At 46.7% G+C, this 20,266-nt stretch overlaps 2 protein-coding genes across 7 annotated transcripts in view; both read left to right on the top strand.

The window, feature by feature from the left end:
* The window catches only part of NSD3 (nuclear receptor binding SET domain protein 3), a 30,882-nt gene extending 18,279 nt beyond the window's left edge, over positions 1-12,603 (top strand). For 2 of the 5 annotated variants that reach the window (XM_014310851.2, XM_031064498.1), the window contains exons 14-23: positions 1,669-1,818; positions 4,980-5,136; positions 5,671-5,873; positions 6,314-6,426; positions 7,370-7,639; positions 8,996-9,112; positions 9,212-9,353; positions 9,707-9,813; positions 10,135-10,339; positions 10,806-12,603. In XM_014310851.2, the coding sequence (XP_014166326.2) occupies positions 1,669-1,818; positions 4,980-5,136; positions 5,671-5,873; positions 6,314-6,426; positions 7,370-7,639; positions 8,996-9,112; positions 9,212-9,353; positions 9,707-9,813; positions 10,135-10,339; positions 10,806-11,047 (1,706 nt within the window). In that variant the 3' untranslated portion in view covers positions 11,048-12,603. Of the gene's footprint in view, positions 1-1,668; positions 1,819-4,979; positions 5,137-5,670; positions 5,874-6,313; positions 6,427-7,369; positions 7,640-8,995; positions 9,113-9,211; positions 9,354-9,706; positions 9,814-10,134; positions 10,340-10,805 lie in introns of those variants that run through there. The other 3 variants (XM_031064500.1, XM_031064499.1, XM_031064501.1) reach the window with 2 other exon arrangements.
* The window catches only part of PLPP5 (phospholipid phosphatase 5), a 10,608-nt gene continuing 1,436 nt past the window's right edge, over positions 11,095-20,266 (top strand). Inside the window, exons 1-5 of one of the 2 annotated variants that reach the window (XM_014310852.2) lie at positions 11,095-11,212; positions 16,345-16,454; positions 17,954-18,044; positions 18,154-18,217; positions 19,232-19,356. In XM_014310852.2, the coding sequence (XP_014166327.1) occupies positions 11,095-11,212; positions 16,345-16,454; positions 17,954-18,044; positions 18,154-18,217; positions 19,232-19,356 (508 nt within the window). Of the gene's footprint in view, positions 11,213-11,482; positions 11,605-16,344; positions 16,455-17,953; positions 18,045-18,153; positions 18,218-19,231; positions 19,357-20,266 lie in introns of those variants that run through there. The other variant, XM_005430062.3, reaches the window with a different exon arrangement.

Raw genomic sequence — 20,266 nt, 5'->3', positions numbered from 1 at the left:
TGAAAGTGAGCTGGATCCTGAAGTTACTTGTTTTCATTTGTGTTCATTCAGGTGGAAGTTTAGTTTGGCTTGAGGAATAATTACACATCTCAGAATGACAAGAAATGCAGAAGGAATTTTTCATGCTTTTTTTTTTCCTTCCACTTTACATTTGTTTAGTAATTCTCTTTATACCTGAATCTGGTTCCATCAGAGATGAAACTACAAGTCTGTATTTTCTCCTGGCAATCTAAATAACCTCTTGTGCCCTGGCAGATAGAATTCCCTGTCCTGTGTATTTCCCAGATCTTAATTAGGAGAACTTGAACAGTTCCAAACCATTACCACTGCCTGAATTCTCTGTGTCTTAGAGCAGCTCTGTACTTGTTCCTCTAGAACATTCTTGTGGGGCTTGTGTCCTCCAGGCCTGGCTGGAATCAGGAGCCAGAGTGCTGAGGGACACTACCTGGGCAGGAGCACTGAGAAAGAAACACGGAACTGAACACTTCAGAAATCCTTGGACATCTCTGTGAGAATTTAATTAGTGCTGATTTAATCAGTGTTAGTTGCTATCAGAAGCAGAGACTTTGTGTTTAGATGCAGTTACTGAAGTGAGAAATGTCGATGAGAGACAATCTATAAGATATACAAACTTGCTTTGAAATACAAGCTATTTAAAGACCTCTTATTCAGCACCCTGCAATAACTGCAGTCAGCATGGTGCAGTTCATGTGTAGGTTCCCTTGTTTTAGGAATACTCTCAATGATGCTTGTCCAGGTAGGCTGACCCCAGTCTTCTTACAGCAGTGCTTTAGGCACCATCCAAGAGCTTCTGTCCAGCCCTCAGCTGTGTCCCTCAGGGGAAGAACTGGGGGCTCTCTTGGTAGCTCATCTTTCCTGTTTCTTTGGGGCTCAGCTGCTCTGCTCTTGCCATGAGTTGCTGGCCAAGTGCTTCTCTCTGCAGCTCTGGGCTCTCAGCTGGGCTGCCTGGCTCTTTGGAGTAATGAGGAAAAGCTTTTCTTGAGAATTGCAAAGGCCTGGGATGGAGTTATGTAGGGAACTGAGTGCTGGACTGTTCTGGAGCAGCCCTGGGAGGGCTGGGTGGGGGAGCTTCACCACCACAGCCTAGGGCAGAACCTCCATCTGTGCTTCCCCCTTGGTGCCTTGCAGAACACTGACCTCCTCCTTGCTTTCCAGCACAATTATAGAGGCAAAACACTTCTGTAGGCAAGATCTCAGGGATTGGCTTCTAGGGAGTGGGACAGTGAGTTCTCATTCCCAATTTCTGTTCCATCTGTAGCCCCAGCTCAGAGCACGGCCCAGCTGCAGTGACCATCACCCCAGGTCTGCAGAGGAGCTTCCTTTTGCCCTGTGGGAAGAAGAGGGGATCCTATGGATTCAAACTTTATTGCTTTTCTTGTGCTTGTCTAGAAGGGTAAAAAACCAATTGAAATTCCACTTAGAAGCAGCTTGATTCATTGCAAGATTTTCCAGTTAAGTTTGAGTCTCTCCAGCACAACCTCTTTGTTAGCGCAGACACTTTGTCAGACTTTCCTTTTTCTTCATTTTATCCTTTTTTTCATTCCCACATAACGCATTAGAGGTGTTCATTGGATGTATTTGGTTTTTCCTTCATGGAATCATGGGTAGTTTCATTGCAACTCATCTCTTTCTGTTTGTTTCGTATAGGGCTGGTAGTGCAGGACCATTCAGACCCCCTGTTCAGTTCCTATGCCTATAAGTCCCACTACCTACTGAATGAGTCAAATCGTGCTGAGTTGATGAAATTACCTATGATTCCTCCTCCTTCGTCAGCTTCCAAAAAGAAATGTGAGAAAGGTAACCAAAATAGTTTCTTTCTCTTTAATTTACTTTCGCTTTTTCTATTTTTTCTCTCTAAATCAACGGAGAAATGTCTGCTTGTCCCCTGACACTGACTGCTTTCAGTGACCTTCACTCATGGTTTTTGTGAGCCTGTTTTCATGTTGTTGGCGATTTTTAATTTTTATTTTTTTAATTATAAAAGGGCTTAAAATAATTGCTGTCACTAAATTCTGCTTGGAAGAGATTTGGTCACTCTCTATGTGGCCTGGGCTGTTCCAGGTTCAGGGAGCTGTTGGCACAGCAATGTGAAGAGGAGGCAGATGGATCTCGATGTTGTTGCAGTTCAGTATTTACCTGGATGATGTAAAACACTTCTTAAAAGGATTGGAAGCAGAGGGGGATGTGCTGCTTCAGACCTTGTGCAGGTCCTGAGGGGAGAGAGGGCGTTTGGGGCTGGACAAGGGTGGGTGCTGTGTCCTTGTGGAGAGCAGGAGGGCAGGGAGGTTTGACCTGAGTGTGCCCCATGGGCCTCGTGTCCCACCTCCACCACCGAGCCTGAGTGTGTGCCCCATGCCTGTCCCCTCCCCTGGGGATGGATCCTTGCCACAGCCAGGCTGGGACCCTGCAGGGATCCTGCAGCTCAGGGACCCCTCCTGCTGCCGAGGGGACTGAGGCTCTCCAGACCCCTATGGGGCAGTTCCTGGTGCTGAGGGGACTGAGGGGCAGTTCCTGATGCCAAGGGGACTGAGGCTCTCTGGATCCCTGGGGGCAGTTCTTGGTGCCAGTTGTTGAGGCTCTCAAATCCCTGGGAGCAGTTCCTGCTGCCAAGGGGACTGAGGCTCTCTGGATCCCTGGGGGCAGTTCCTGCTGCTGAAGGACTGAGGCTCTCCAGATCTCTGTGGGGCAGTTCCTGGTGCCAAGGGGGTGAGGCTCTCCACATCCCTGGGGACAGTTCCTGGTGCCAAGGGGACCAAGGAGCAGTTCCTGGTGCCAAGGGGGTGAGGCTCTCTGGACCTCTGGGGGCAGTTCCTGCTGCTGAGACTCTCCAGATCCCTGGGGGCAGTTCCTGCTGCTAAGGGGACTGAGGCTCTCCAGATCCCTTCAGGGCAGTTCCTGGTGCCAAGGGACTGAGGGGCAGTTCCTGGTGCCAAGGGGGTGAGGCTCTTTGGATCCCTGGGGACAGTTCCTGGTGCTGAGGGGGCTGAGGGGCAGTTCCTGCTTCCGAGGGGACTGAGGCTCTCTGGATCCCTGCAGGGCAGTTTCTGGTCCCAAGGGACTGAGGCTCTCCAGATCCCTGGGGGACAGATCCTGGTGCCAAGGGGGTGAGGCTATCCAGACCCATGCGAGGCAGTTCCTGATGCCAAGGGGGCTGGGGCTCTCTGGATCCCTGCAGGGCAGTTCCTGCTGCCAGTTCCTCCCCAGACCCCTGTGGGGCAGTTCCTGCTGCCGCGGGGACTGAGGCTCTCCAGACCCCTGTGGGGCAGTTCCTGCTGCTGAGGGGATTGAGGCTCTCCAGGCCCCTATGGGGCAGTTCCTGCTGCCGCGGGGACTGAGGCTCTCCAGACCCCTATGGGGCAGTTCCTGCTGCCGAGGGGATTGAGGCTCTCCAGACCCCTATGGGGCAGTTCCTGCTGCCGCGGGGACTGAGGCTCTCCACATCCCTGGGGGCAGTTCCTGCTGCCGAGGGGATTGAGGCTCCCCAGAGCCCTGTGGGGCAGTTCCTGCTGTCTGTGTGCAATGCTCAGCTCTGGTATTTCATTCCCCACAGAACTTTGGTTCCCCGGGAGCGTTCAGAGCCAGTGCCCCATTTCCCAGCCCAAGTTAGGTCTCTGTCAGCATTGTGAGATCAATGGCTTGCAGTAGTCCTGTAATTCCTGAAAACAAGAATTATTTTGAGCCCTGTGCTTAGCTTGAGCCATATCTGCCTAATGCATCCCGAGAGCAATGTTGGGTTTTTTCTTGCTTAGCATTGACAGTTTTGTGTTTGATTTTGTTTGATTTTTGCATCTCTTGGCATTTTCTCATCTTGGATAATGTTTCAGTAATTTGTCTGTATTTCCTCTGAAATTACATTTGCAAAAATACTACAAAAATTTCATTATGGGTTTGGGAGCTCTGGAGGATCTGTGTGACTGGATTTTACTGGTTTTAGCAGAGGAAATACAGTGTTGGTCATGCAACTGAGTTGTTTAAGGAATGCTTATTGTAACATGCAATGATCAATTAATGCAATGGTACTTTGGGAAGTCTATAGGTGAACAAGATTTTCTGATAAAGGTTTGAAAGTGACTATTCACACTTCTTTTGATACTGTGATTGAAAATTGGTTTGAATACTCTCAAATCTCTCCCAGATTTTCCATCTGGGAGACGAAATCTTGTTAATTTTTAAATATATATACATATAAGAACATGTATATATATTTTATATACCTACATGTATAAAATATTACAGTATGTGTAATGTCATCTTCTATAAGTTGCTTTGCTGAGGGTGGCTTAGAGATGTGCTGTGGCCCTCCACATGTAACACATCATCCAAAATGTGAGCCAACCAAAATAACTTTTGCCCAAATTAGTGTAAACTTCAGAAATTCATGTGAACTCCAGTGCTGAGGTTCCCTCTGTGCACCAGGAATTTTTGGGATGGGGACAACTCGTGTGTCTAATACTGGGCTTATCCTGGTAAACTTTTTGTGGAATAAACACACTTATTACAACTCTTTTTCCTGTCCTTGCAGCAGAAAAGTATTGATCAACCTATAGGCTGTGGGGTTGGTGCTCGCTAATGATTGCTGGGGATTCAGTCAGAGCAATGTTGATTGAAAAGGATTCTTGAAAAAAGTGGAGTTTTGTGGTTGCTTTGGCCATCACCAGAGCACCAAAAGCTGGTAGCACTGTTCCCAGCTGCAGTGCTTCCCTTGGCAATGGTGCTCCTCCTGCCAGCTCACCTCGTGTTCGAATCCTCAGCTGCTTTTTGTCTGATGCAGTCCCAGCTTAGATTAAACCCTGCACAGTCCTTTTTAACCAACATTGTTAAGCTTGACTCGATCCCTTTCTTTTGCCATTTTTCTGTGGGAAATCTCGAGCAGATGATCTAAAATGAATTTCAATTGCTGTGCACGGGGGGGAGCAATCCTGACTTCTACAAACCAAGCAGGGCTTCTTTGTTTCAAGGTGGCAAACTGTTGTGCTGTGAGTCGTGCCCAGCTTCCTTCCACCCCGAGTGTCTCAGCATAGAAATGCCTGAGGGATGCTGGAATTGCAATGACTGTAAAGCTGGCAAGAAGCTGCGGTACAAGCAGATCGTTTGGGTCAAGCTTGGGAATTACAGGCAAGTTCACCTTTTGGGGTTTCTAATGCTTTGGATGTTTTAATGCACTCATTTGGATGTTTTCAAGCATGGACAAGAGTTAGAAATATAATAATTTCTCTGCTTGGGGTCAGACATGGATGTCACCCTTGAAATGTGATGCTCCTGCTTCTCCCAGGTGCTGGACTCTGGATTGCACAACATTTGCCCTGCAGAGTGTGATGAGGATGTGGGAAAGCAGGGGCTGCCAGAGCCCAGCTGTCCTTGCTGCTGTTTGCTTTAGTCAGCTGCAGCAATACAAGTGTTTGCAGGTGATCCTAGAAACCCACTCTCAGGCCATGGATATTCTTAGAAGGCTTTCCCAAAATTTGGAGTAACATTGCTTGTGTTTTCATGGAGCTTCCCAGGCATTGCCAGCAGGAGCCTTGGCTTCACGAGGGAGGAATTCATTTCCTTGAGAAAGAAAAACTGGCTTTTATTTCTCAATCCCATTAGGGAAACTGGGAACCTCTGGTTCAGGAAATTTACATTCTTCTTTTCTCTCCTACTCTGCAGGTGGTGGCCAGCAGAGATCTGCAATCCCAGGTCTGTGCCTCTCAACATACAGGGCCTCAAACATGATATCGGGGACTTCCCAGTATTTTTCTTTGGTTCACATGACTACTATTGGGTACACCAGGGCAGAGTTTTCCCTTATGTTGAAGGAGATAAAAGCTTTGCTGAGGGGCAAACTAGTATTAACAAGACCTTCAAGAAAGGTAAAATCAAACAAAGTTTATAGTGGTTTATGACAAAAATTCCACGTGTTTGTGTCTCCATCACCACTTAACCTGCATGGGAATATTATGTGACTAGTGTTCTGTGTTCACGTGAAATCCAAGCATTGTGTTGATCCCTTGACTGCAGATAAAAATGTGTTTAAGTGCCTACTCATTGTGTGTTGTTGTGGGCCAGTTCAGTGCTTCCACAAACGGGGGAATGTTGAGATGGATCTTGGGCTCTGCTGCATGGGATCATTGTTCAGTATGTTGGTACCTGCTGATAAATTCATGATAAATTGCAATAACTAATTTTAACTTGTCTTTTTGTTAATAAAGTTCTGTTCCTAGTCTTAAAAAAAAAAAGATACATGTACATGTACATATTTGATTAGCAGCAACTGGGACTGATTGCTTTCTATTCTGAATTCCTTGCACAGCACTTGAAGAAGCAGCAAAACGTTTCCAGGAACTGAAAGCACAAAGAGAAAGCAAAGAGGCATTGGAAATTGAAAGGAATTCAAGGAAGCCTCCGCCCTATAAACACATTAAAGTGAGTTGGCCTCTTTCTGTTTTATTTTTATTCTGTGTGTGAGGAAGTTGCCCTGTGCATGAGTAAGGATGCCTAGAGAAGGTGTGGCTGCTCACTCCCTGGCAGTGTTCAAGGGTGGGTTGGGTGGTGATCAGAGCAGCCTGGTGCAGTGGAAGGTGTCCCTGCCCATGGCAGAGGTTGGGATGGATAAGGTCCCTTCCAACTCACACTGTTGTGTGATTCTAAGTTATGGACCTACACCAAGGTGTTCAGCCTAAAGAAATTCACGTAAATAATTTTGCTGTTCTTCTCACTAATCTCTTGTTGTGTTTTACAGTACCATAAAACACAGAATAAAATAATTTTTCTTTGCCTTTTCATGTCACTTGTTGACTCTGTGTTCCCAGTGCATTGCCTTCATACCTCGTTGTGCCCTTTTCTCCCCAGTCCAACAAGGTGATCAGGAAGGCACAGATCCAGGTGGTCAACTGGAAACACAGAATAAATCACAGAATAAAATAATTTTTTACAGAATAAAATAATTTTTATTTGCCTTTTTGTATCATTTGTTGACTCTGTGTTCCCAGTGCATTGCCTTCATGCCTTGTTCTACCCTTTGCTCCCCAGTCCAACACGGTGATCGGGAAGGTGCAGATCCAGGTGGCCAACTGGAAACACAAAATAAATTATTTTATTCTGTGTTTTATTCTGTAAAAAAAATTTTTTTTGCCTTTTTATATTAGTTGTTGACTCTGTGTTCCCAGTGCATTGCCTTCATGCCTTGTTCTACCCTTTGCTCCCCAGTCCAACACGGTGATCGGGAAGGTGCAGATCCAGGTGGTCAACTGGAAACACAGAATAAAACAAAGAATAAAATAATTTTTCTTTGCCTTTTTGTATCAGTTGATGACTCTGTGTTTCCAGTAGATTGCCTTCATGCCTTGTTGTGCCCTTTTCTCCCCAGTCCAACAAGGTGATTGGGAAGGTGCAGATCCAGGTTGCTGACCTGTCGGAGATCCCTCGCTGTAACTGCAAGCCGTCGGATGAGAACCCCTGTGGGCTGGAGTCAGAGTGCCTCAACAGGATGCTGCAGTACGAGTGCCACCCTCAGGTGTGCCCAGCTGGGGAGCGCTGCCAGAACCAGTGCTTCACCAAGAGGCTCTACCCCGACGCAGAGATCATCAAAACCGAGCGCCGCGGTTGGGGCCTCCGCACCAAGAGGAGCATCAAAAAGGTACGCTGTCGTATTTTCTGAAAAATCGTCTTTGCCCAGGATTTTTCTGCTGAGAAGTCTCAGAAAAAAAATGTAAACAAGTATCTGATTGCTTTGGAATGTGGTCCAGAGGTTGCTCACCAACAGTTGCATCTTTGATTGGTTTAATGTGAATTGTGTTGACTTAATGACCAATCCCAGTCCAGCTGTGTCAGGACTCTGGTCTGTCACAGGTTTTTATTATTCATTCTTTTCTAGCCTTCTGATGTATCCTTTTTCTTTCTTTAGTATAGTTTTAGCATGTGATTTCTTTTAATATCATAAAATAATAAATCAACCTTCTAAGAACATGGAGTCAAATTCTCATCTCTCACCTCATCCTGGAGACCTCACAGCACAACAACCCCCAACGAAGGGAGGAATGATGCATCTGACTCCATGTTCTTAGAAGGCTAATTTATTAATTTTTTATCTATATTATATTAAAGAATAATAAACTAAACTATACTAAAGAATACAGAAAGGATACAGACAGAAGGCTAGCAAGATACTAATTGCAACTCATTACTCTCTCCCCAGAGTCCAACACAACTTGGCCCCAATTGGCCAATAAGTCAAAAACAATTCACATGAAACCAATGAAACAATGTCCAAACCCATTGCAAAGCAGCAAAACACAGGAGAAGCAAATGAGATAATATTGTTTTTATTTTTCTCTGAGGCTTCTCAGCTTCCCAGGAGCAAAGTCCTGGGCAAAGAGATATTTCCAGAAGATGACAGTGACAGTACAGTGAGCCAGGACAGGGCTGTGACAGCCATCAGAGTGGGTCTAGGTGAAAGCATTGCCCTCTGCACTGTCACAGTCATATTTTCTGGAAAAAGCAGGCCTGAAGGGCTGCTTTTAAACATGGGGTTTAGCCATTGGTTTTATTAAATGCAGAACTTTTAAAATCCATGTTTCATGAAAGCTGTGCTACTGCAAATGTTCTGAGCTTATTGACTACTAAAGTCCTAATAAAAGTGGAGTATGTAGTGAAAATACTTACTGAAACAGTTCCTGATTCCTGAGGAGTCCATGAATATTGTCACATTGTCCTCTTTGAAAGAAAGTGGGAAGGTTGGAAGGGTTTTATGGACCTGACAGCTGTCTTGTGTACTGAATACAGGAACAGGGCTGCCTTTTATTCTGCCTGGGTGTAATTCTAGGACAGCAATTACCTGGTGCCTGTATTCACACTGTGCCTACCAGACCAGTAAAGTGTAACACTTTCTGTGATGATCAGAGTCCTTTTTATAGGAAATGCTTTTTTCTGTGCTGCTTCCCTTTATGATTGTGCTTAGGATGCAGAGATAACTTCCTTTTGTTCTTGTTTGCAGGGTGAATTTGTGAATGAATATGTTGGGGAGCTGATTGACGAAGAGGAGTGCCGGCTGCGGATCAAACGTGCTCACGAGAACAGTGTCACCAATTTTTATATGCTGACTGTAACCAAGGTGAATATTGTGTCTTGTTTGATAGCAAATGTCACTCAGCAGCAGGAAACCTCTTTGCTTTGTAAGCACTAAACACATCTTTTGTCTTTTTCCTTGAAGGACCGAATAATAGATGCTGGCCCAAAGGGGAACTACTCTCGTTTTATGAACCATAGTTGTAATCCAAACTGTGAAACACAGAAGTGGACAGTGAATGGTGACATTAGAGTTGGACTGTTTGCTCTTTGTGACATTCCTGCAGGTAAAAGGATGGCACTATTTGGCATGTTTGCTTTTGTCTTGCAGTGACCAAGTTCCTCACTTAGAATCATGGCTTTTTCTTTGAAGTTATTAATACCAGTGAAGAGTTTAGGAACTTTTCATTCATTGCAGTGGAGATGATACTTAAGGTTCCACTTTTAGCAGGGGTCTCATGGTAACAAATGCTAATGAAATGTCATTGTCACAGGCTTGTCTTCCCTCACTGTCCGTGTGGGTGAATTGTTTTTCTTTACATTTCAGGAATGGAATTAACATTCAATTACAACCTGGATTGCCTGGGCAATGGCAGGACCGAGTGTCCATGTGGGTGAATTGTTTTTCTTTACATTTCAGGAATGGAATTAACATTCAATTACAACCTGGATTGCCTGGGCAATGGCAGGACCGAGTGTCACTGCGGAGCAGAAAACTGCAGCGGCTTCCTGGGAGTGCGGCCCAAGGTACAAGGCTGGAACTGGAGCTTCTCCTCCCAAACCCAGAGATTCTCTAGGGCAAAGAGGGTTTGGATTTATTTCACTCTTTAGCCTAATACTTTCTACCCTTGGAAGTTTCCAAAGATTCTATAGTCTGCCTTGCCATGTTGTTGTGTCTGGCAGGAAGTTAATTCAGAAACATCTGAATGAGCACTTCTGGCTTTTAGAGCTTAAAAACTATTTTAAATGGATCTCATTTAAGAAGAATTCATGCAAATAATAACTCAAAATTTACGTGAATGCTGGGGGTTTATAAGTGACTCTGTGTTGTTATTTTCTCCTTCTCAGACAGCATTTGCAACGGCAAATGAAGAGAAGGTGAAAAACGCAAAACTAAAGCAGAAGAAACGGAAAATAAAAACAGAACAGAAGCAGATGCATGAAGATAACTGTTTCCAGTGTGGAGATGGGGGAGAGCTGGTCATGTGTGATAAGAAGGACTGTCCCAAAGCATACCACCTCCTATGCCTTAACCTGACTCAACCACCTTTTGGTAAGAACAGTGGCTCCTCCTGCTCAGCTTCTTCTTCATGCTACAAGACAGCATTGGAGATGAAATGCAGCATGTAAATAAAATACAGTGTTCACTTACATTAAATGCAGTATTGTATTCATTTGCACTAAGTGCACCAAATTTGCTTTTGCAATCCCACTCACTTTTAGCAGTACATCAGGTGGCTGTTCCTAAATGGAACTGGTGGGCAGAGGCTTTGTCATACTTTTTAATGTTGCTCAAACTTCCTCTTATTTTGATTGAAACATGAACATCATCTTTTTGCCTAAAAAATGCAGAACAGAACTGTGTTCAGTCAGATTCTTGTACATGAGAAGCAGAAGTAGTGGCTGATTTTTCTGGACTTTTTTTGCATTCATCTGAGCATGGAGTGAGGCTTAAAGGCCAGCGCTGTCTCCAAAGTGCATTAATTCCAGTTCCCTTCTCTCTCTCCTCCCCTCCTCAGGAAAGTGGGAATGTCCATGGCATCAGTGTGACATCTGTAGCAATCCTGCCGTGTCCTTCTGTGAGTTTTGCCCCCACTCCTTCTGCAAGGATCACGAGAAGGGAGCCCTGGTGCCGTCGGCGCTGGACGGCCGCCTCTGCTGCTCCGCACACGACCCCAAATCTCCTGTGGCACCCGAGTACTGGAGCAAGATCAAGTGCAAATTGGAAGCACAGAATGCTGTGGAAGAGGCAAAGGAGTGAATTTGGTTAAAAACAAACACGGGAGGGGAGAAGAGGGGCAGCAGGCGATGAACTCAGAGTTTGCAGCGCCACACTCGGCTTTGTCCTCGGAGCCGTCACGTGTGAGCTGGAATGGGACCATTGAGCTGAGCGAGAAGGACCAGGCAGTGGTGTTTGCTTTTTATTGTTTGGTCTTTCTTTTACCCTTGAATGTGCTACAGCAGCTCTTACTGTTGGAAACCAGGAGCGTCTTGGCCTTTTGAAGAAAACCGTAAACCTTTTGACAGTGAAAAGAATATTCTGTTTAAAATAATGTTCTTTGAGTGTAGAAAGCAAAGCATAGCCACATATTTATTTATTTAATTTTGAAAGGGTGTTGAAGATCTGGCTTTGATCAGTCATCATGTCTTTAGAAACAAAACAGCGAAGCCAACATAACTTTTGTGTCTAGTTTATGGAGAGAGCAAAGCCTGTGCCCTCTGTAACACTGAGATGCCAAACAGACAGGTGTGGGTGTCAGACCAGGTGGCTCTGCAATGCCTCTGTTCCAGTACTTATTGTTAAAGGCATTGGAGAAGGTAGGTTGTCTCTCATGTTTACTTCTGAACATTATTGTGAAGCTTTTCCTGTGAGAAATCAGGTGTGTGACTTCTGGGAAGTGCTCGTAACACAAGGTCTGGCAGTGAGGAAGAAATGGTGGTGCCTTGCTCCAGAGCTGTCTTGGGTGTTTGCAGACATGCAAAAATTCAGAGTTTAATTGCACAGTGGTCATTTCTGTACCCCACCTATATTTTGGAAACCCCTCCCAGGCAGGAGAGGCTCCCAGCCTCAGTCAGAGCTGAAGGCAGTCCTGCCAGTGGCTTCCTCACCTGCTTTGGTGGCAGTTACTGAGTGATTCTTCAGTCCTGCCTTCTCAGGCTCCCCTTAGCTTCAGGGAGACTTGGGCACGTGAGGGACCTGACCCATGTGCATGTTGGTTTCGATGGAGTGTTAATATTTTTTTTTGTTGAGAGAGATCTTCTAACTTTAATCTTCATTGTTAATGGAGCTGAGGAACATCTCAGCACTTCCTCAATGAACAGGGTATTTTGTGTCTGGGTAAGGGGCCATATCCCAGCAGCCAGCTGATGCCTCAGGAGATGCTTCTGTCTTGGATTTCCTCTGTTAATCAGAGAGACAGACTTCTTCAGTGAGGCTTTCAAGGTGGCTTATGTTGGCTCTTGCTCCAGAATTTTTTTTAGAAAACCTCTATTCCTCCATTTTTTTTTTGTGCAAGGAGCCACAGGGCACTGGTGTCCCCAGGCTGGAGCTAGTTTTGGTGACTCTTCCCCCCCAGCCCACAATCTCACCAAGCACTGTCCCCTCCCCTGCCCTGGTACAGTGTATTCTGACTTGTGTGCTGATAACAGCTACTCCCTGCCAGCCTCTGCTCATGGGTACTGAAAATAATCAAATGTTGCTGGCATCTGGCTGAACTGAGCCTTGGAATTAAGAACCTTGTCTCTGGAAAGCTGCTTACACAAACCTGTGGGAACACGGAGACTTCTCAGATCAAGAAAAAGTCTGTGTGGAATTTAGACCGTGTCTTGCCTCTGCCTGGTGTCCTTCTCATCCTCAAACTGGTGTACAGGGGGAGTTTTTTGTGTGTGCAATCAGTGATGGATACACTACAGTCCCTGAGCAGCTGCCCACACCTCCCTTGGGGTGCCAGACCCCACAGGTGCTGGGGCACTCCTGGGCCAGCAGCTTTGGGATCCCTAAAGCACTTCCTGCTGTGGGCCATGCTCCAGTCAGGGTCCAACACTAACCCTGCTGGAAAGCAGTGCTGGATTTTGGTATTTTTAAAGAAAAAAAAAATAAGGTACAAAAAGGATTTTATTTTTCTTAACGTTTTGTGTGGGAAATGTCTCTTTTTATGCTCTTATTGAGGATGTTTAACCTTCTCAGAAATTCCAAACACAGCTCTTGCTACCGTGTCTGTAAGGCCTGAGGTGTTCACTTTATATTCTTTATTAGGCTTGATAATGTTCAGTGATTTTCTCTGAAGTCAGAGCATTCTGATATTGCAGCTATCAGCTGATATATTTTATATATATATATATGTATAAAATATGTGTGTGTATATATATATATATATATATTAAATATGTTGCTGATACTGTTCTGCTGTGTGAGTGCCCCAACCTGCTCCATGAATTCCCTGTCCATGGTGACCTGCTGAGCAGAGGGACGTGCTGTGGCAGCACCAGGACACCTTGGGAGCATTGGACAGGAGCACAAACTGTCAGTGCCCCCCGTGGCAGTGCCACAGTGCTGTGCCAGGGCACAGAAGGCTTTAAACTTCTCAAATGCTGTGATGGAGGCTGCTGTGCCACTCCATGTCTTGGTTCACTTTGTGTTCAGACTTCTTAGAGATGCTTCTTTTTTCCACCAAAAAGTGATTCATAGCAGCTGGGCTTGGACTCAGGAAGGAAAACAGGAGAGGTTGTTTAGTTTGTGAACAAAACTCTGAACTGGAGAGAAGGTGAGTCTTTCAAAAAGCTTTAACATTGTTAGATGAGAACAGGCTGGTTCAGAGGATCTTGGTGGCTGCAGGGGCTGTTCTGAGTGCCAGGCTCAGATGCTAAAATGTACATTTTAACCACATCTTTGTAAGCTGAGTAACCAGAATGTAGTTTCTTAGTGCAGCTCCTTTGTAAGGAAAAGATTGCACAGCTGTTCTGATGGATTGGCTTCAGCAGAGTGGGAGGCAGCTGCTGAATTAATTTATGTGGGCTCCAAAACAAGGAATCTTGGATAGTTGGGTCATTTCATGCTGAGACCTAGGGGAAATCCACAGAACTGGTAATTTTGGTGGAGAATTGCAGTGTGCTGTCCCAGCACATTGTTTTTCCTTCATGGGAACACAGTGACACGTTTTTCACCTATTTTCTTGTTACATTTTTGGGGTGGCCCCACACTTCTGGTGACCTCCTGCCTCCAGCTCTGGCACCTGGGCACATCCTGCAGCCTGTGGCCAGATGAATCTAGAAGCAGGAATTCCATGATTGTGATTCCAGTGGTGCAGAGGCTGGTTCCACCATTCCTGAACACATTGTGCAAGCATTAACTGTTGTAGCTGTCAGATTATTGTATAGACTTGTCCTGTCCATAGGCTGTTGAAGGTGTTTGCAGCTCAGGAAGGAAATTTCATGGGCAAATCACCTTCTCTGGTCACCACATGGTCTTGGAGAATCAGTTCAAATGGAGTTAATACGGCTGGAATGTGGATTTTTGGCCTTCTTAAAAAAACCCTTCTTTTCTATCTTAATTTCAGGCTAGAATGGGAAAGACACAATTACTAGACATAATTATCAATGAGCATAAAATCTGTATATATTGAAACTTTACAGAATTATGTGGGTGGGGAGGGGGGAGGGTGGGATGGGGGTGTCCGACGCTGGTACGGAGAAGTCACTTTAACATGGAAACCTCTGCCTCATTGAATTCAGGGTTTAATGTACTTGAAGCTCTGCTTTTCCTTTTACAGCTTTTTTTATTTATACATGATTTTTTTTTTTTTTTTTTTATACTGCATTGAAAAATGTCCTTGACTTCCCCCCCCAAGTTCCTTCCTGCTCCTGCTGTGCAGTGGATCCATGGCAAACGGGAGGGTTTGGGAGGTTTGTGCTCACCAGGTGTTGCGTGGGAGACGGCGACCTTGGAGCAGTGCTGTCCCTTTGCTTCCCATTCCCATCAGCTTTCCCCACCATTTCTCTTTGTGTAGCAAAAAACATTTGCACTTAAGATACACTCCTACACGTTGGACGTATTCCCAGTGTTGTTCTGAGGGAAAAAGGAGGAAGAGAAAAAGGCGAAACAGGAAGAAAAGAAAGGTTGTTTCCTCTGATACTGTATTTCCCAGTGAGCAGCTCAGGTCTGTGTTCCCCTGGGAGGGGTCCTGCTGCTCCAGAGCGGGAGGTTGGGAGCTGGAACTGTGCTTTGTGTAGGGGATTTCTGTGCTTAATGTGAATAAAAAAGGGAAAACATGTATGAATTTGCCAAAGCCATTTACCACTCCCTGTGCCCCGGGGCTGTGCCACCACCAGCCCCAGGGGCAGGCAGCTGCCTGGGCTCCCTCTGGAGATGCCTGGAGTCCCTGTGGAGGTGCCAGCTGCCTGGGGTCCCTCTGAGATTCCAGCTGCCTGGGGTCCCACCTTGCAGTTCTCTCTCGCTTTTGGGTCATAACCAGACTGGACGAACCCCTACGCTCCCTGTTCCCAGGTGGATCTGTATCTCATTTTGGTGTCACTTTTCCAACAAGCCCCCAGGGTGATCCTGTCCCATCTGAGCCAGGGGTTGGGGGTTGCATTTGGGGTGCTCTGAGGACCCCAGCCCGTCTGTCTCCACGCCAGTGATGTTGCACAACACAGATCCCCGCGGATCCGTCTCCATCCCCACGTGCTCTGTAAGATGGACCTTTGTTAGAGTCGTTCTTTCTGTAGACTTTGTTTATCTGTAACAAACTTTGTAGATTCTGTGAAATGTTATTTTAACGAAATCACTCGAGTCTTTAATAGCAAAGCGTCGATATTCACCGGAGTTGGTTTGGAAGAGTTTTTGGACGCAGATGCAGCCCTGGCACTACCGAGGAGTGTCTGATTCCACGGGGCATTACTGTATCATGACTTGATGTTGCCGCATAGACTTTGAGATATCCAATATTTTGGGGGGTTTGTGTTGGCCTCTGTCCTCTTGCATAGTGTGAAGCCTGTAAAGCTGGTTCCCTGTACATAGATAGCTCCTGTCCTCTAGGTAGAGCGTATCGAGACTTGCCTGTAATATTTTAGCTTCTTACTGACTGTGTGTGATGGTAGAACATATAATTTTTGTACATTCTATTTACTGAGATGTTGCCTTTTTTTTTTTTTTATTTTATTTTACAAATACTCTTGAATTCAGATGTGAGTTTTTGTTTGTTTTTTTTGGTTTGTTTTCCTTTTTTTTTTTCTTTTTTTTTTTTCCCTTTTGCTTTTCCGTGAGGGAAGATTTTTAATGACATTCCACTGATCTGAATTTTTTTGTTGTTGGTTTTTTTTTTTTTGTTTTGTTTTGTTTTTTGGTTTTTTTTTGTTTGTTTGGGTTTTTTTGTTTTTTTTTTTTTGCTTGAGGTTGACTTCAATAAATCGTTCTGAATGTTCCAATGATGAGATGACTCAGTTCCGTCTCGGGGCGGGGCGGGGCGGGGAGGGATAACGGGACTCTCCGCTCCGGTCCCTCCTCCGCTCCGTGTGCCGGGCAGTGGCCATGCGGAGAACATTCGCTCGTCTCCCGTTGCAGGATCATGGAGTTCCTGCCGCCCTTCCAGCGCGTGGTGCAGCCCGAGGAGATGTGGCTCTACAAAAATCCTTACGTTGAAGTGGATCACGTCCCCACGGTCTTCATGTTTGTAAGTTTAGTGGGGTTCCTGATGTGGTTTGGGTGGGAAGGGAGCTTAAAAGATGGTTTTGTCCCTCCCTCCCCCTCCCAGCAGACCAAGCCTACATAATCTGTGAACAGTTCCGGGGATGGGGCATCCACAGCTTCTCTGAGCAGCCTGTGCCGGTGTTTCCTGCATTTACTTGGATTTATTCTCGAATTAGCAGCTCTCCTTTTAAAACAAAGCTGCTGGCTAAAAGCTTGTACTGCAATACCTGCAGCTCCTAGTGCACGTTGCAGAAAGTGCAGGATATGGTATCCATGTGGATAAATAGCCGCGGGGAGGGGCTGGGAGGATGGAGGGAGCCGGGCTCTGCTCAGTGGGGCGAGAGGCTCAAGCTGGAACATTTCCACCGGAACAGGAGGAAGAACTTTGCTGTGTGGGTGACTGAGCAGTGACACAGGCTGCCCAGACAGTGGGAGTCTCCTTACCTGGAGATACTCCTAATCCAGCTGGACACAGTCCTGGGTGATGGGCTCTGAGGACCCTGAGCAGGACTTGATGGTCCTCAGTGATCCCTTTCTACCCATTCTGTGAGATTAATACCAACCAGGCTGAACATACAGTGATTTTTGTCATATTTTGAGGCTTTACCATCCGTTGCCTTTGGGATTTGAAGTTCATAAACCGATTAGGACTTTGCACTGTTGTCCATAATCCACTCCACGTCTCACTTAGCGGGTGTGTGGAAGATAGCACAGCTCTTGCTATCAGGGAATGTTTTCCTTGCAAGCAGCTATTTTTAGCAGGGATTTATTATCATCATTTTATTGTCAAATGTTTTCCCAACGGCTCTAGGCTTGCTTAGATGAGTTTGACTAAGTCTGTGTTGGAGTTCCAGGAGAGAGCAGTGTGTCAGAGGGATTGGTGAAGGGATTGATCTGTCACAGGCGTGAGGTGAAGGGCTGTTGGCAAATGCAGGTGGGATTTCCTGCAAGAAGTGGCCACTAAACATTAAGGACAAAACTCAGGACAGCGTTTGGAACAGGCAGTGTAAAGCTCTGTGTGCCAGAGCTCAGGGTGGGAACAGACTCCATGGGAGCCTGGCAGCCTGCTGAGGATGTCCCAGGGTGCAATCCCCCAGGGCAGAGATGGGGATGATGAGAACTGCCTGCTCTGAATCAGCAGCTGCCGAGGTTTTGCTGACAGAGCGAGGGTGCTGCTGACTGAGCGCTAATGCTGGGGCTTGCAGGGAGGGCAGAGCTGAGGTGCTGTGCCTGGGGACACCCCCAGCAACCAGGCAGAGCAGCACTCTGCCAGAAGAGCTGTCTGAGAACCAAAGGACGTGCTGGGCTCATCAGAGCCTGCTGCAAATCCAGCTGGGAGTTGTGTTCTGATTGCTGAGGACAGATTGCTGCTTGGCTTTGGGGAAGGGAAGTGCACTCAGAGTCTTGAGTAACTGCTCTTGTGTTCTGGTGAGAACTTAAACCTGCTTCACTGACACCTAAAATTCTCCCTGTGTCGTGCAGTTCATCGCATTTCTGTCTCCCTTGTTGCTCATCCTCCTGGCGAGGCTGTTCATGGGCGCTGACCACGAGGACACGAGGGAAGCCTGCCTTGGTGAGCTCCTCCTTGTTCAGGGAAAGGCAGCTTGAGCCCTGCCCGTGCCTGAACGTGCTGCACTCTCAGGTGGGGACGATGCTGATGTGACCCTTCTGCTCTCTCTCAGCTGCCAGCCTTGCTCTTGCCCTGAACGGGGTTTTCACAAACGCCCTGAAGCTCGTTGTGGGGAGGTGAGGACTGGCTGCTTCCCAGCACTGTGGGGGAGGCAGCTCTGCTGTGGGAATGTTGGAAGGAGCTGGGGTTGTTTATCCTGAAGAAGAGGAGGCTCAGAGGTGCCCTTATTGCTCTCTACACCTTCCTGAAGGGAGGTTGCAGACAGGGGGGGGGCGGTCTCTGACAGAACCAGAGGACACAGACTCAAGCTATGACAGGGAAGGTATAGGTTGGATATTAGGAACAAGTTTTTCACCAAAAGAATAATAAAATATGGGAATGCTCTTCCCAGGGAGGTGCTAGAATCACCATCTCTGGATGTGTAAAAAAAAGACTGGAAATGGCACTGGGTGCTATAGTCTGGGTGAGGTGTCAGGGCACAGGTTGGACTCGATGATCTCAGAGGTCTCTTCCAACCTCATCATTCTGGGATTCTGTGATAGCCACGCCAGGGCCAGGAGCTGAACTTGGACATGCTCAGCCTGGAAAGAATATGGTTTTTTTCTAGCTGCAAAGACAATTTAGAAATAGAAAAAACAGTGTGTGGAGACCCTGAGGAGGGGCATTCCCTGGTCTAGGGAGACACAAGAACCTTCCCTCAAAAAGCTGTTAGACCCCATTGTGTCCTTCCCTTGCTCCTATGACTGTTGCTATGTTCCTGAGCCACTCCCCCCTATTCCCTGATCACCTGTGTGAGACCAGGGACAGCCCCCAGGGAGAAAGGTACAGGGTGCTTTGTCTGTGTGTGTGGGTGCTGGGACCTGAACATCTCACCGTGGATATTATTTGCATGATATCCACAGATAAAACATCTGTGGATATTATGCAAAAGTCCTTTTTGCTTCCTTACCCTGGACTATGCCAGCAGCAACTCAGGCTGCTCCAACATTGGGGAGCTGCTGTCTCAGGCCATCACTCATGGGCTCACTTAGGCTGGGGAGGATGGCGTTGGCACAGGCGGCTCCCCGCTGCCCTGCTGGGGCAGGGAGTGCCCACACTGGAGGGCTCTGAGCTGCATTTCCCTGTCCCAGGCCACGGCCCGACTTCTTCCACCGCTGCTTCCCGGACGGCCGCGCCAACGCGGAGCTGCTGTGCACGGGGGACGCCCGCAGGGTGAGCGAGGGCAGGAAGAGCTTCCCCAGCGGACACGCGTCCTGTGAGTGCCACCACAGTGTCCCCTTCCTGCCACAGCCCCGGGCAGCTTGGGTTTGTTTTCCTGCACGCCACAGCTTTGGCTTGTAGCCATGATATTTTCTGAAAAATCCTTTCCTTGGGATTTTTTCTCCTGAGAAGCTGAGAGGCCTCAGGAACAAAATGCAAACAATGGTTATCTGCTGCTGTGGAATGCAACAGGTGGATCTGTGATTGGTCTCATGTGGTTATTTCTAATTAATGGCCAATCACAGTCCAGCTGTCCAGACTGTCTCGGTCAGTCACAAGCCTTTGTTATTAATTCTTTTTCTATTCTTAGCTAGTCTTCTGATGAAATCCTTTCTTCTATTCTTTTAGTATACTTTTAATATAATATATATCATAAAATAATAAATCAGCCTTCTGAAACATGGAGTCAGATCCTCGTCTCTTCCCTCATCCTAAGACTCCTGCAAACACTGTCACATTGGCTGAGTTCTGAGAGGGATTCGGGTTTCCCTCTGCAAAGCAATGGGGTGAGAAATGTGGTCCAAAGCTGTCTGCAACCCAGGAGGAGGGATTGTGCCAGCAGCTTCTAGGATGCATCACTTCTACGAGAGCGACGGGGGTAGGACGGTCAGGGCAGATAGAGATGAGAGATCTCTGCAGCCAGGTGGTGGAATTTGGGGTTTATTGCAAAGGGCCTGGGTGCAGGGCCCTGCTGGGAGCTGCCAGGCACAGCTCAGAGCAGGCTGAGAGAAGAGAGGGGGAGAGAGGGTGAGAGAGAGAGAGAGTAAAAAGGGCAAGAGAGCAAGGTTCCCATTCCAATACAATAAATCTGCTTCTGTGTTGAATATTCTGATTCTCACTAACCAATCTAGTACAAGATACAAATCCTACAGCATTTACATACAGCCTATAAGAATCATTACATT

Source organism: Geospiza fortis, unplaced genomic scaffold (assembly GCF_000277835.1).
Source record: "Geospiza fortis unplaced genomic scaffold, GeoFor_1.0 scaffold371, whole genome shotgun sequence".
Taxonomy (NCBI): Eukaryota; Metazoa; Chordata; class Aves; order Passeriformes; family Thraupidae; genus Geospiza; species Geospiza fortis.
This window is presented reverse-complemented; position numbering and strand designations above follow the sequence as displayed.